Genomic DNA, 13,122 nt, shown 5'->3' with positions numbered 1-13,122 from the left:
TTATCGCGCAGGTCGTCCATCGTCCCTCCTCTACTCCAAGCAAGTGCTTTGAAAGCGCCCGCTCCCCTCGTCCTCTAGGTCTGCTGGATATCTACAACACACCCTTCGTTACCACATCGACTTTTGAGCCTCGTCTCTCCATCTTCGCAGCAGGCTTTGAATGCATCCCGGTCAGCGTCCTGGATCTCTCCGTTTGTACACATCCTTGGCCGCTCGCTCTTGAAGAGAAGCAGCTCTCTCGTCTCATCTCAAGGACGCAGCAAAACTTTCGCACCCGCGCGTCACAAAGCAAGCGACTGCCTTCGTGAGCAGCAGGCACCCCACCTCGCTTTTACATCACCAGCGCCCGTAATTTCAGGCAACCGTGCTTTCCATTGCGTCATTCACTCTCGCAAATACCAATACCGTACGCCGCCGAACCTGATCAGTGCGAGCCACTTTTCCCTTGGACCCGCAGCAAGGTAGGTACAAACCACATTGTCTAAAGCTGTTTCGCCCCTGTGTTGCGAGCCTGTTGGACGCAGACTCGACTCGAGCTGAAGAAGGGCGACGTGGCTAACCATCTCTGTTGCCTCTCTTCCATGTCCTGTAACGCCCACCCTAATCTCTCCACCGTATCAAATGAACGCCACCACAAACGTAAAACCCTCGCTGGCCCTTGTTCAAAATTTTACTCGCTTTGTCTCTCCCGTAATTCTGTCCCCTCTCCGTGCCGTGTGGCATCCCAACAGTAATGTCCGACTTCGGCCTTTTGCGATCCCCTCTGACGCCTTCCAACGCCTCGATCAACCGCGCCAGCTCGCCCTCTGGACATCGTCCTATCACTATGAACCCACACAGCCGCTACTCGCTCGGCAAGGGCGCCTCCACGGAGCACATGATGCGTCTCGCCCAACACGGCAACGCTGGTCATGACGGCGCTCTCCGTAGCCCCTCCATAGGCGGCAATGCTCCCATGCCCGGCTCGGCTGGGCCGCGCAATCTGCGTCCCAGCTCGGAAATGCTTCCCAACATGAACCACCACGGCACCCCCGAGTCCGAAGCCATTGACCGTTGGTTCGAGGACCTGCAGCACTACGAAGCTACGCTCGAAGAGATGGCCGCCGCCTCGCTCGACCAAAATTTCAAGGAAGAGCTCAGCGCCATCGAACAGTGGTTCCGTGTGCTGTCCGAGGCCGAACGCACCGCTGCTCTGTACAGCTTGCTCCAAGAGTCCACACAGGTCCAAATCCGCTTTTTCATCACCGTGCTTCAACAGATGGCACGCAGCGATCCCGTCTCGGCCTTGCTTTCGCCCAGCCACCACAATAGCACCATGGCGGATCAAATGGAGGCCAAGCTCGCCAGCCTTGGCCTCAAGTCCCCCTCGGCCCTGAAATCCCCCGCTTCGCCTGGCAATCGTGGTTATCGCCAGTCTTCGGACGCCGCCGGATTTCTGTCGCCCAACGTGGCTGCCATGTACAGCCCTGGCAACACGGATGCTGCTTCCACTCTTGCTGCTCAGAGGGCCAAGCTGAAAGCCAACCGCACTTCCGCGCCCGGCACGCTGATCGGTGAGAGCCGCAACTACTCGGGCGGGCAGCTGGACCAGGTGCAAGAGCGCGGTGGCTCGCCCAACCTGCAGCAGCAGCGCACACTCTCTGGGGACCACTCGCGACCCAAGTCGACCGATTTCAGCAACAACAACGTCGGCCGCTCCCCTCGAGCCAGCGGACCGCTTGACGACCAGCTGTCGCCCATCAGCGCTACGGGCAACTGGTCGAGCATGGTTAACACGCCTCTGGTGCCCATGTTTACCGACAATGACAAGGCTGGCACCGGTGAGGCTAACGTAAATCTCGACACTGCCGCCGCTCAATTGGCTAGCCTGCAGCAGCAGCAACAGGTCGGCGGCAACGGCCGCGTGATGGTGGACCCGGATGTGCCGCGATTCCGACGCAAGAGCAACCAGAACATCGGCGGAGGCGGCAGCAGCTACGGCCAAGGACCCAACCTGTACGACCACACCAGCCCGGGCGTCTCGCCCAACATTGGCGTTCCGTCTGGCTGGGGTCAGAGCGACAACTTTGGACGCGGTGGCCTGAATACCGGCTTGTCTGCTTTCGGCGGCAACAACGACAGCAACAGCAACCAGTTCAACATTCCTCCAATGAGCCCCAACGCGCTCGCAGGTCTGCAAAGTCCCTCAGGCGGACTAGCCAACCCGCTCAACATGCAAGTGATGAACATGATGGCAGCCATGGGCGGACTCAATTTGAACAACATGAATGGCGCGCAGCTCCTCGCCATGCAACAACAACTGTTGCAGAACCAGCAGGCGCTCTCGATGCTCGCTCAGCAGCAGCAGTTGCAACAGCAGCAGCCACATGGCCGCAACCTTGGCAATTTCGGCGGCGGAGGCTTGTCGCCCGGTTTGGCGGGCCAGGCGGGTCGCAAGAGCCCGCGCAGCGGCACATCGCCCTCGGTCCGAGCGGCTGCTCTACCCGGCGCAGCTGGCGGCGCTGGCAGTGGTGGTGCTGGAGCCAGCAACGCGGCTGGAGGTGAGGAAGAAGTTGCGGATCTGTCTACGCTGGAAGACGTGCCTGCATGGCTGCGCCAGCTGCGTCTGCACAAATATACGCCCAACTTTGAGACGAGCCACTGGAAGGAGATGGTGATGATGGGTGATAAACAGCTCGAGGACAAGGGTGTGGCTGCGTTGGGCGCACGACGCAAGATGCTCAAGACGTTTGAGCTGGTACGCAAAAAGTACGGCATCAGGATGGACGGCGAGGATAGGCCAGGATCGGGTGTGCCCGACGGTAACAACGACAAAGCAGCGGACGTCGATGATGCGGGAGACAGCAACGAGGCTCAGGAGGTGGATCGCGAGCTTGGCGGTGCTGCCACGGCTGCTTCAGCCCCGGTCGCAAAGGATTAAGGTCTCTTCCCTCTTCCTTGCTTGACTTTTACAAGCAAAGCGAGCCGTCTGGCGCCTACCCGTCTGTGGTCCTGCGTGTTCAGGGCTAGCCACGTTCGCTTCTTGTTCCAAAAATCTACCTCTCGTTCGCACGTGTATATTGCATGGTCACTTTCAAGATTCTCTGCCGTAGTTCCAAAAATCAGCTAGTTTGAATTGACGTCTAATCGTCGAGGTGTGGCCTGATAAGGCGATGCAAGAGCCGGGTCGATTCGAAATCGTTCAGAGTGGGTGGGGCTGATTGAGTACGAGGAGGGGGTCGACGTGTCGGAGAGAGGGGTTGACAATCACGTGACGCAGCTACGCGCCGCCAGACTCGAAAGCAACTCTCCCCTCTCGGCTCTTCAGAGTGCCAAGCGTGCGCGCGGTGAGAATTATCTAAACGCGAGTCCACCAGAGCGAGGTTCAAAGCATAAATCAAGTTCAAACCAAATTCAAGAGCAACAACACTCACGACTCGACCAACGAGACAGCGTCACGTCGTGCGTGTGTGCAGCGTGTGTGAAAGAGCAACAGGCTGAGTACTCGCGACTAAACTAGGAGAGGTGCCGACATTCGAGTTGAGCAACGCGAACGAGTGCATGCATCCTGCAAAGATGCACGCTCTTGCCTGATCACCATCACCATCCTCTCAACTCGTCTATACCGTTACCACATCCACAGTGACAAACACGTGCATCTTTTCTCGCTGTCGAAGACGACGCCACTTTGGTCATCTCACCTCATCATCAAGGACGTTGCTACGGTGCCAACACTGTTCAAACCCCGTGCCAACGCTCCAGCGTCACGCCAGTCACTCACTGCGTTTTACGAACCAGGCCAACTGGAAGCCCATTAGCAAGCTCCTAACGATACTGCGGCATTGGCATTGAGCGACACTGACACGCCGTCTTTCGACAATCTGCATCAAGAATAGCAACAGTAAGTTCACGCTTCGAATGCGCCAACGCGACAGCAGGAAAGCATGGCAGATACGAGTTTCTGGAGATGCCTGCCATGTTTTTCCACCGATTGTGATTCAGAAGACGCATATCGTATCGAATGCGGACAGTCTGGCCGCGAGGAAAAGCAACTTACAGAGCTATCGTAACCGGAGCGGCTGATGTTATCGTAAAGGGGAGAGCACATCTGCATGCAGGGTCAAAGAAGCGCTGGTGTTGGTCTTGCGCGTCTGCTGCTCTTGATCAACACACACGCACACACGCCCCCGACCTGAACACGAACGTGGAAAAAAAAAAAAAAAAAAGGGAAAAAAGAAGGAAAAAAGCAAAGTCTAATATGCTTGGAGGACAGAGTCATGAGTTTGCTGTAGTTAACTCAAATCGTAATGGTGGAAGTCACGAATCGTGAATCGTGCGTGAATCACGAATGGAATGGGAATTTCCTCTCTTTTTTGAAGAAATTTCCATTCACATTTCACGATTCCAGGTCTGCAGCGTTCAGCTCTGGTGTCTTGTTGGTGGCGCCAAGATTAAAACAGAGCATGTGCCACACAGTCTGAAGCGAGGCAAACACAGGCAATCACGAACCGTGAATTCGCACGCATACACGCAGGTTTCGGATGGTCGCTCATGGTCAGGGGCTGTTGTTGTTATAGCTGTTGCTGAAATCACAAATCACCAAGGGCATTTTGGGTAGCGGGTAGCTCCGACGTTGGAAGTTTATATGATCACCATCACTTTTCACCAACGATCCCTTGCTTTCGTTTCGGCTCTGCTTCCGAACATCCTCTCGGGCTGCGAGAGCAGCTTGCCAACCGTGCTTGATTGGGCGTTGCTGTGCTTCTATTTGACATCGTCTCGCGACCACCGCTCCTAACCTTGCTCTCTGCTTTCCTTCTATTCTTTACAATCGCCCCGTTTCCCACGCTCTTCGGCCCAACCGCTCTTAGTCGATCGCCTTCTAAACGCAAGGTAGCATTCAGAGCGTCAAATTGTTAGCACTAGCCATCCTCAGACACTACCATTCAGGCATTCTACAACATCGTTGGCGCCAATACACTTCGCCAAGCAGCGGCCCAAGCAGCTGCTTCGCAACACAATGGACCCTTCCGCTCCCGACACAAGCTCGGATGGCCTCTTTGAAAGCAATTTCCCTCCCTCCCCTTCCCCCGCTTCGAGGCTCGCCTATCCTACTTCGCCCAAGGACATGCCCACTGGATCTCAACTCGCCTTCCGTCCACCACCTCGTCCCGGTTCATCACTACGCAAGGGCAGGAAGAGCGATTTCAACACTCCTGCTCCACCTCCGCTTCCCACAGCACCCATCCCTGTGTACGAGCATCAACCTCTCTCAGACGCTACCAACCTGGGCTCGCATCGCACCATGTTTGACGAAAAACACATGCTACCTTCGCCCTCGCGTTCCGTGGTTAGGTCCAACAGCCACCGCTCCTTCGAGAATGGAAAAACCGTCGATATGACGCGTCTCGTGCGTGAGCGATTGCAAGTGCTACGCGAGGAAAACGAGACTCAGGTCAACTCGGCTGGTCTATTGGGACAAGGCTTGCTCGGCTTGCGCAGCAAGATCGAGTCGCTCATGGACGAGCTCGCAGAGGAGCTAAGTGCAGTCAACGACCAGTCCGATGGAAGTCAGGGCGACAAACCCGCCAACTTCAGGATCCGTGATTTGAACGAAAGGATCGAAGCCGAGATTGAAGACCTCGAAAGGCAAAAGCAGAAACTCTTCTCCGACATCACCGTCCACAACGTCGATATCACCAACGCCGACGCCGCCGCCGCCGACGCCTCCATGCTGAGTCTCTCCGAAACGCCTTCCAAAGCAAGCCGCGTTGCCGATGCCATCCGCAACCTCACTGCAACGCCGGGCAAGTCGCCAGCTCCACCGACCAATGCTACACCCAGGCATACAGATCGACGCAGCCGCAACGCTGCTGCTCGCCAGGCCAAAGCCGACACGGACCTCATCAACGAGATTCAAGCCGGTCTCGTGCAGGAGGTGCGTCGACTTCAAGGCTTGCTCAAGGAACGAGACGACCAGCGCGTCTCACTCGAACGCTCGCATGCCGAGCTCGAAAAGCAACTCGACCAGTACAAGCCTCGTGTCATCCAGATGACCGAGACCGAGGATGCGCTCAAGCAGGAGAATTGGGATCTCAACGTATCCAAGCAGAACCTCGAGGAGCAGCTCAGCGAGATCAAGTCTACACTCAAAAAAGCCGAGCTTGACAATGCGCGCCTCACAAAGGAAGTCGGCAAGGCACGCGAGACAGTCGACTTGCAGCGTCTACAAATCGATGGCCACGTTGCCGAGATCGAGCGTCTCAACAAGTCGCGCGAGACCGAAATCGCCCTGGCCAGAAGGGAGCGTGCCGGCATGCAGCGAGACGTCTCGGACCTCCAGAGCGAGCTGCAGAAGTTCCGCAACCAGCAGCTTAATGACCGTGGCGGAGTTTCGCGTAGCGTCTCTCATAGCTTCATGTCCGACACCCCCCAAGACGACAACGCTGAAGCAGATGCTTTGGCCGCACGCCTGCGTGCTGCTTCTGCCGAAGCACCTCGCTCGCCCGGCGATTCGGTCTACTCGGCCGACGGTGCCGTGCTCTCGCCTCTAGGCAATCGTCTTGGACGCGACAAAGAGACCCAAGATCTGCGCGCCAAACTTGCTCTTGCTCAGCGCAAGGCTGGCAAGGATGCTGCCGAGAAGCGACGTGTCCGCGAAAAGAATGCCGAGCTCACCAAGCTGCTCGTTAAGGCGGGCGTCAAGGTTCCCCAGGGTCTCGATGACGATGCAGAGACCAGCGAAGACGAAGAGCTCCACTGGCTCGACGAGAACGACGCCAACAGCCCCGCCGCCAAGCGTCTCTCTCACATCCGCCTCAGCCGTCCATCATCGCTGCGACCCAGGTTAGGCCGCAAGATGGGTATGATATCGAGCAACTCGACCGACTCGATCATCGAATTTGCAGAGTACGAAGACAATACGCAAATCCGCACGCCTGCTGGTCCGGACGATGCTTCGCCGTCGCGCGCCAGCCTTGATGGCATGGACCCGGCGTTCGCCGATTTCGATCGGCCCGACGCTGCCAATGCAAGCATTGGCAGTACAGCCTCTCGCAACGCCCCCCGTGGTCATCGTTCGCGCACCTCCATCGGTAGCAGCCCGCTAGCTCGCAACGCTCAACTACCGGAGATGGCCGACGGGCAAAATAGTCCATCGCAGCAACGCGATCCGCCCAAGGCAGGACGACGTAGTGGAGCTACTGTGCGACCGGCATCGGCTGTCTTTGAACCTAGCGCGCTCGGCAGTGAGCTCGGTGGATTGGCAGCTGAGCTCGAACAGCAAGTTGACGTTCGGGAGATGTTTGAGTCGAGCATGCAAACCGACGCCCTGCCTGACCTAGTGACCCCAGCGCTAGTCAAGCTAGAGGAGCAACACAAGGCTGAGCTCGACGCTATCCACAACCAACATGACAACACCATCGAGACGATCCACGCAGAGCATGCTGCAAAGATCTCGACGCTACAGAGTCAACATGCTCAAGCTATCAAAGTGCTCCAACAAAATCACGAGGATCAGATTGATCAACTCTCTTCTCAGCACGAAAATAGCCTCGCTGAAAGAGACGAAAATCATGCAGCTGCTCTGGAGTTAGCCTTGGTCGAGCGCAACAAGGTCCACGACGCTGCTATTGCAGAGGCCCGCTCGCGTCACTCACGTGCCCTGGCAGAGCAAGTGGCCGCTTCGAGCGCCGCTCTGGCCGCTGCCGTGGCGTCGCACAAGACTTCCAGTGAGGACTTTGAGCGCAAGGTCAAGGAGGAAAAACAGCGCAAGGAGGAAACCCATGCTTTTATGCTCGGTCAAAAAGAGCGTCATCACAAGGAAACGCTCGAAGCGCTCCAGGCATCGCATGCTGAAGCGCTGCAGAGCCTGCGCGACGAACACCACCAGCTGCTCTCCATCCGAGAAGCCGCGCTCAAGGAGGCCAAGCAACAGCTTGCCGAGCGAGATACTTTGAGCAAGGAAGCAGCCGCATCGCACGCCGCCGAGGTGGCTAGGCTCAACGAGCAGCTTCAAGCAGCAATTGGTCAACACGAAAATGCTATCAAAGAGCTTTCCAATGCGCACGCTTCTGCCCTGGCTGAATCACAGGATCGTCACCGCGAGGCGGTTGCAAAGCACCAAAATTCGAAAAGCGAGCTCGCCGCAGCTCATGCGTCCGAGCTTGCTGCGCTGCAGGACGGTCACCGTGCCAAACTGGATGAGCACCGAAATTCGATCGAGGAGCTCGTCACTTCGCATGCTGCCGCCCTCTCTGTGCTTGAACAGAGTCACCGCGAGGCGCTTGCGACTCGCGATAATGACTTGCAGGCTGCAAAGCAAGAGGTCGACGCACGCACCAAGGAGCTGGCAGCACGCAACCAAGAGCTCGAGATGCGGACTAAAGAGCTCGGAGCTGCCAAGGCCGAGATCGACGACTTGCAGAAGAACATCACTGCCCTGCGCGCCGAGATGGAACAGCTCAAGCAGCAGCTCGCCGAGCTTCAAAAATCGCACACCGCTGCCAAACGAGAACTTTCGGAGACCAAGTCGAGTCTCGACATGGTCAACGATAAGGTCCGAAGGCAGGAAGAAACGGCTCGTGAGCTCTCTCGACAGCGTGAGGCCGAGGCTACAGCTGCCGCAGCCGTTGTTGCCGCTCGGTCCCAGGCGCTCAACGACACGGCAGCTAAGAAGGAGCAGCTCGAAGCTGCTCACGCTGTTGCTGTAGCTCAGAAGGAGCGTCAACACCAGGATGCGGTCAAGGAGCTCGAAGACCGCCATGCCTCGGCAATTGCTTCGATCCGCAGCGAGCACAAGCAGGCGCTCGAAACACGCGACCAAGCTGTGCTCACGCACCAGCAGTTTGCTTCGCAGCGAGAGAAAGAGCTCGAGGCAAAACGCACCGAATTACAGAAGGCACAAGCTCAAGTACATTTGTTGCAAGAGCAGCTTGTCAGCGAGCGCGAGCGTGCCTTGGAGCAGCACCACAATGAGGTCGACAAGGTGCACGCGCAGGTCAAGACGCTCGAGGTACAACTCGTCAGAGAGAGAGAGAGCGCCGTCGAAGAGCAACGCAGCCGGGTCGAAAAGGTACAAGCTCAAGTGAAACAGCTCGAGGAACAGCTAGCAAGCGAACGAGAACGTGCAGTGCAACAGCAGAAGATTGAGGTGCAAAAAGTTCGGGTGCAGGTTCAGTCTCTTGAGTCTCAGCTCGTCATGGAGCGCGAGCGTGCTCTCGAAGAGCAGCGCGTCCAAGTCGCCAAGGCCCAGGCTCAGGTGCAAGCGCTCGAGCAACAAATCGAAAAGCTGCAGACCGACGCTAACACCTCGCAGCAGTCTCGCTCGCTGGCAGACACCAGCCTCAAGGAAGCGCAAACGGCTCACTCGGCTTTGCAGAAACAGCATGACGAGCTCAAGGGAACTGTCACCTCGCTCCAGTCCAAGGTTCGCTACCTCGAGTCGTCGATTGCCGCGCAGCGCTCGTCTACAGAGCAGAATCGCCTTGCCTCGGACAAGGAGCTGCAGATGCTCCAGTCAACGCTCAACACGGCTCAGAAGAAGGTGCGCGAGCAGGAGGCAGCGATTGCAAAAGCAGAAGCTGCTGCTGCTGCTGCCGCTGCCGCCGCTGCAGCCGCAGAGGCACAACTTTTTGCCAAGAAGGACGACACCGTGACAGACATAGAGAACGAGGCCGACGACTTCAAGGATGCTGTCGAGGCAACCGACGCTCCAGCAGCTGAAGCCAAAAAGGGTCTTGCAGAGCCCAAAGCAACTCGTGTCGAGTTGAAGGAGTCGTCTTGCCAGACCGACGACGAGGTGTGGCAATTGTTCCAGCAGCAACAACAAAGCAACTCAGTCGTGGCAGCTTCGGCTGCGTTGCCATTGCAGCCCACGAAGGAGAACCTTGGCGCTTACAACAAACTGGTCATCCTTGGTAACCGTGCTCGCGACTCGGTAGGCACGTTCGGAGGTGATCGTGCATCGTCGCCTGTCACTGTGCACTATGGTGTAGACACGTTTGGTAGTCAGGCGCAGAGTCGCAGGCCGTCGATCGACTCGACGGCGTCGCGTCTTACGGACAGGTATGCCTCGGAATCCATCCCACCCGTACCATCTCTTCCAGACAAGACCAAGGCACCGATTTTGTCGATGCCGCCTCCTCCCTCGATGCCTCCTCCTTCGACGGTCAAAAGAAACGTCTCGGCGGCGGCTGGTGGTCAGGCTCCACCACGTCCTACTTCGCCACCTCCGGCTGACCTGCTTACGCGTGCTCAGCAGATCCATCTGCAAGTGCCTCCTGGTTCTGGCGAACAGCCTCGTTCTGTTTCGCGCGCATCTGGTCGCAGCGGACCTCCCCCAAGTGCCTACCCGATCAACAGCCGCGCTCGCCAGCAGAGCTCTGGTACGGGTAGCATTCGTTCACGTACCTACTCGAACGACTCGACCAACCCACAGCCATTGGATAGCAGCATCTACACAAACTTGGCCTCAGGTCGCAAGAGCATTGGCTCGCGCAAGTCGGCTGCGCGACGCCCCGCTGCTGGTCCGCGTCAGTCGTCTTCTGCCTCGTTTGTGTCGGACGTCACCTCGGAAGTCAGCCGGCGCCTGTCGATGATGTCGTCTGCTGTCTCGGACGTCGACGCCGGTGACGAGACGTTTGTCGTGCGCGGACCCGGTGCTGCTGGCAAGGCTGGTCAGCGCGGACTTGGCGAGTTAGGTGCTGACGCGACGGACCCTGCTATCATCCACGCCATTACGCAAACGATGATCGGCGAGTACATGTACAAATACACGCGCAAATCGATGGGACGTGGTGGTCATTCGGACAAGCGCCATCGTCGCTACTTTTGGCTGCATCCGTACACCAAGATGCTCTACTGGACGATTAGCGATCCTGGTGGAGCCAAGGTGTCGGAGGGTACGAGCAAGAGTGCGCCTATCGAGAGCGTGCGCGTGGTCGAGGACAGCAATCCGTCTCCTCCGGGCCTGCACTGCGAGAGCATTATCATTACAACAGCTTCGCGCGAGGTCAAGATCAGCGCTCCGAACCGCGAGCGACACGAAGCATGGCTTGCGGCGCTCGAGTACCTGGTGCATCGTCCAACGATCCAGGACGCTACGGTGATCGCCACCAATGCTGCGCCGGAGCTAATGAGCGATGCTGAGAACGATGCGGCGCTAGTGATGCGAAGCGTGGGGCGTCGAGCCAAGCCGCGTGCTTCGGTCACAACGCTGGGTAGCACATCGATGACGGGACCGCGTAGGCTGTCGGGACAGCGCAGCTTTTTGGGGCGCCGAATGTCGGATCTCGGGGTGGGGACCGAGTCGACGCCTCGTCGACACGGCAGCGTAGGGGCGCAAAGTGTACTGTACCCTTCGTTGGGCAAGCGACGCGACGTGGCTGCCAAGGAATGGCTGCAACAGCACGAGCACGAACGCGAACTGTCGGTCTCGATGAGTCCGAGCCGGAGTGTAACCAATGGCGTTTACCCTGCGAGCGTGCGCAGTGGAGATGGAGCAGAGGAGGATTTCGAGCTGTTGGATTTGACGGCTACTCAATCGCCGATCCGTCGCGCGTTGGCGAATGATGATCCACGTCTCAAGACAGCCGAGCAGATGCTGGAGGAGGACGAGCCGGAGGATTGGGATGGACTGACGAATGTGCGAGCGTGCTGCGATGGCAAGCACGATGTGGGATCGCTAGCACACCATCATCACAGTCAGGCTGGATCGGGGAGCGGCTCGCGAAAGTCTTCGCGTCTTCACCATCGCGAAACGTCGGGGGGATCGCGAATTTCATCGATGGGGCTCAAATTGAAGCTGGATGCGGCAGTGCGGGCGAGTGAAGAAGGCGAGCAGCACCATGTACCTCCGCCCGTGCCAAGGTTGCCGGCATCGCTGTTGCCGACGGGGACAACGCTGGCGAAAAGCATGCTGGAGCGCGAAAGCACGGACAGCAATCACTCGAATACGAGCATGTTTAGCGGTGGCGCAAGCGGTGCAGCGCTCGAGCCGAGCCGGACTGCTGGTCGTGCTGCAACCATGACGATGGGACCCACTTACGGCCAAAGGGTGCAGCAGATTCGCAAAGCTCGAAAGTCGGCTAGCAGCAGCATTGGTGGGCGATAGTCGTGAATACTCGTGACTCACGACTGTTGCATAAGATGTACATTCACTATGGTTAACGACATGGAAGATATTATACATGAGCATGAGCCTTTATATGCTTGCAGCTTGGAGAGTTGGGAGTGCAACGATGAACGGGAAGGGAGTTAGGCCGCAGCGGAACGGGCAGCGGAATGGGCAAGGGGTGATGAGCATGCGGTGAAGTTAGGGTCGCTGGACGGAAACAGCCTGCAGCTTGGACGTGGTTGGGGGTGGGTTTCGAGTGGGTCTGAAAAACGATCATTGCAAACAACAGGAAAAGCGTCGTGCGTCGTGCCTGATCAGTCACAGTTGTGAGTCACGAGTCAAGAGTATCACAATAGCAAAGTGAACTTGCTCTAGTCACGAGTTAACTTGGATAGTGATTCTGGCTGAAATCGTGAATCGTGAATTCGCGGTTCCAAATTTAGCACAATTATTCACGATTGTCGTGTTGAAGCGCGAGAGTCGCGAGTTGAGTGTTTCAGGTCTCACGACTGTGACGAGACCGCCTTCACGTTTGTTGGTTGGTGAACTCGGTGTGGAACGGCACGAGAACAGTCACGAGTCGTGAGTCGAGCAAAGGAGCGTATGCGCTAAGGGGAATGGACAGTTGGCGTAGAAACACGAACCATGGTTCAAGAATCACGAATAGCTTATTCACGATTTTTATCGGCTCGTTTGCCGTTTTCTCCGCACATTTTCCACTCAGCATTCGTGATTCGTGATTCGTGCGTGATTCAGGATTCACGATTCAGGATTCATAATTTCGGTTTGCACGTTGGCGTATCGTGTATCGGTGTGGCGTGTGGCGTGTGGCGCGCTCTGTGATGTGAGATTTTGCTTTGCACTTGCAACGCTGCTGAGCCAAGCACGAAAAAAAAAGAAGAAAAAAAGAAGAAAAAAAAACAAAAAAGAGAGTCGCGAGTAGCTGGCTGGTTGGCTATGCCGATCGATGCTCGTGGCTTGGCGGCATTTGCACCAATTTTGCCCGTTTGCGTCGAGTGTCTGAGATT

The 13,122-nt window shown here is 57.2% G+C and overlaps 2 protein-coding genes across 2 annotated transcripts; both read left to right on the top strand.

Moving 5' to 3' along the window:
- Positions 1–733: 733 nt before the first annotated feature.
- UMAG_03348 (uncharacterized protein) lies at positions 734–2,920 on the top strand (the record flags this gene model as incomplete). The annotated part of the gene is made up of 1 exon (XM_011391436.1): positions 734–2,920. The coding sequence occupies one exon, from the start codon at positions 734–736 to the stop codon at positions 2,918–2,920; it is 2,187 nt and encodes a 728-aa protein (XP_011389738.1).
- A 2,079-nt stretch (positions 2,921–4,999) lies between these two features.
- Positions 5,000–12,091, top strand: UMAG_03347 (uncharacterized protein; the record flags this gene model as incomplete). The annotated part of the gene is made up of 1 exon (XM_011391435.1): positions 5,000–12,091. The coding sequence occupies one exon, from the start codon at positions 5,000–5,002 to the stop codon at positions 12,089–12,091; it is 7,092 nt and encodes a 2,363-aa protein (XP_011389737.1).
- Between the last annotated feature and the right edge of the window lie 1,031 nt (positions 12,092–13,122).

This window comes from Mycosarcoma maydis, chromosome 8 (assembly GCF_000328475.2).
Source record: "Mycosarcoma maydis chromosome 8, whole genome shotgun sequence".
NCBI lineage: Eukaryota > Fungi > Basidiomycota > Ustilaginomycetes > Ustilaginales > Mycosarcoma > Mycosarcoma maydis.
This window is presented reverse-complemented; position numbering and strand designations above follow the sequence as displayed.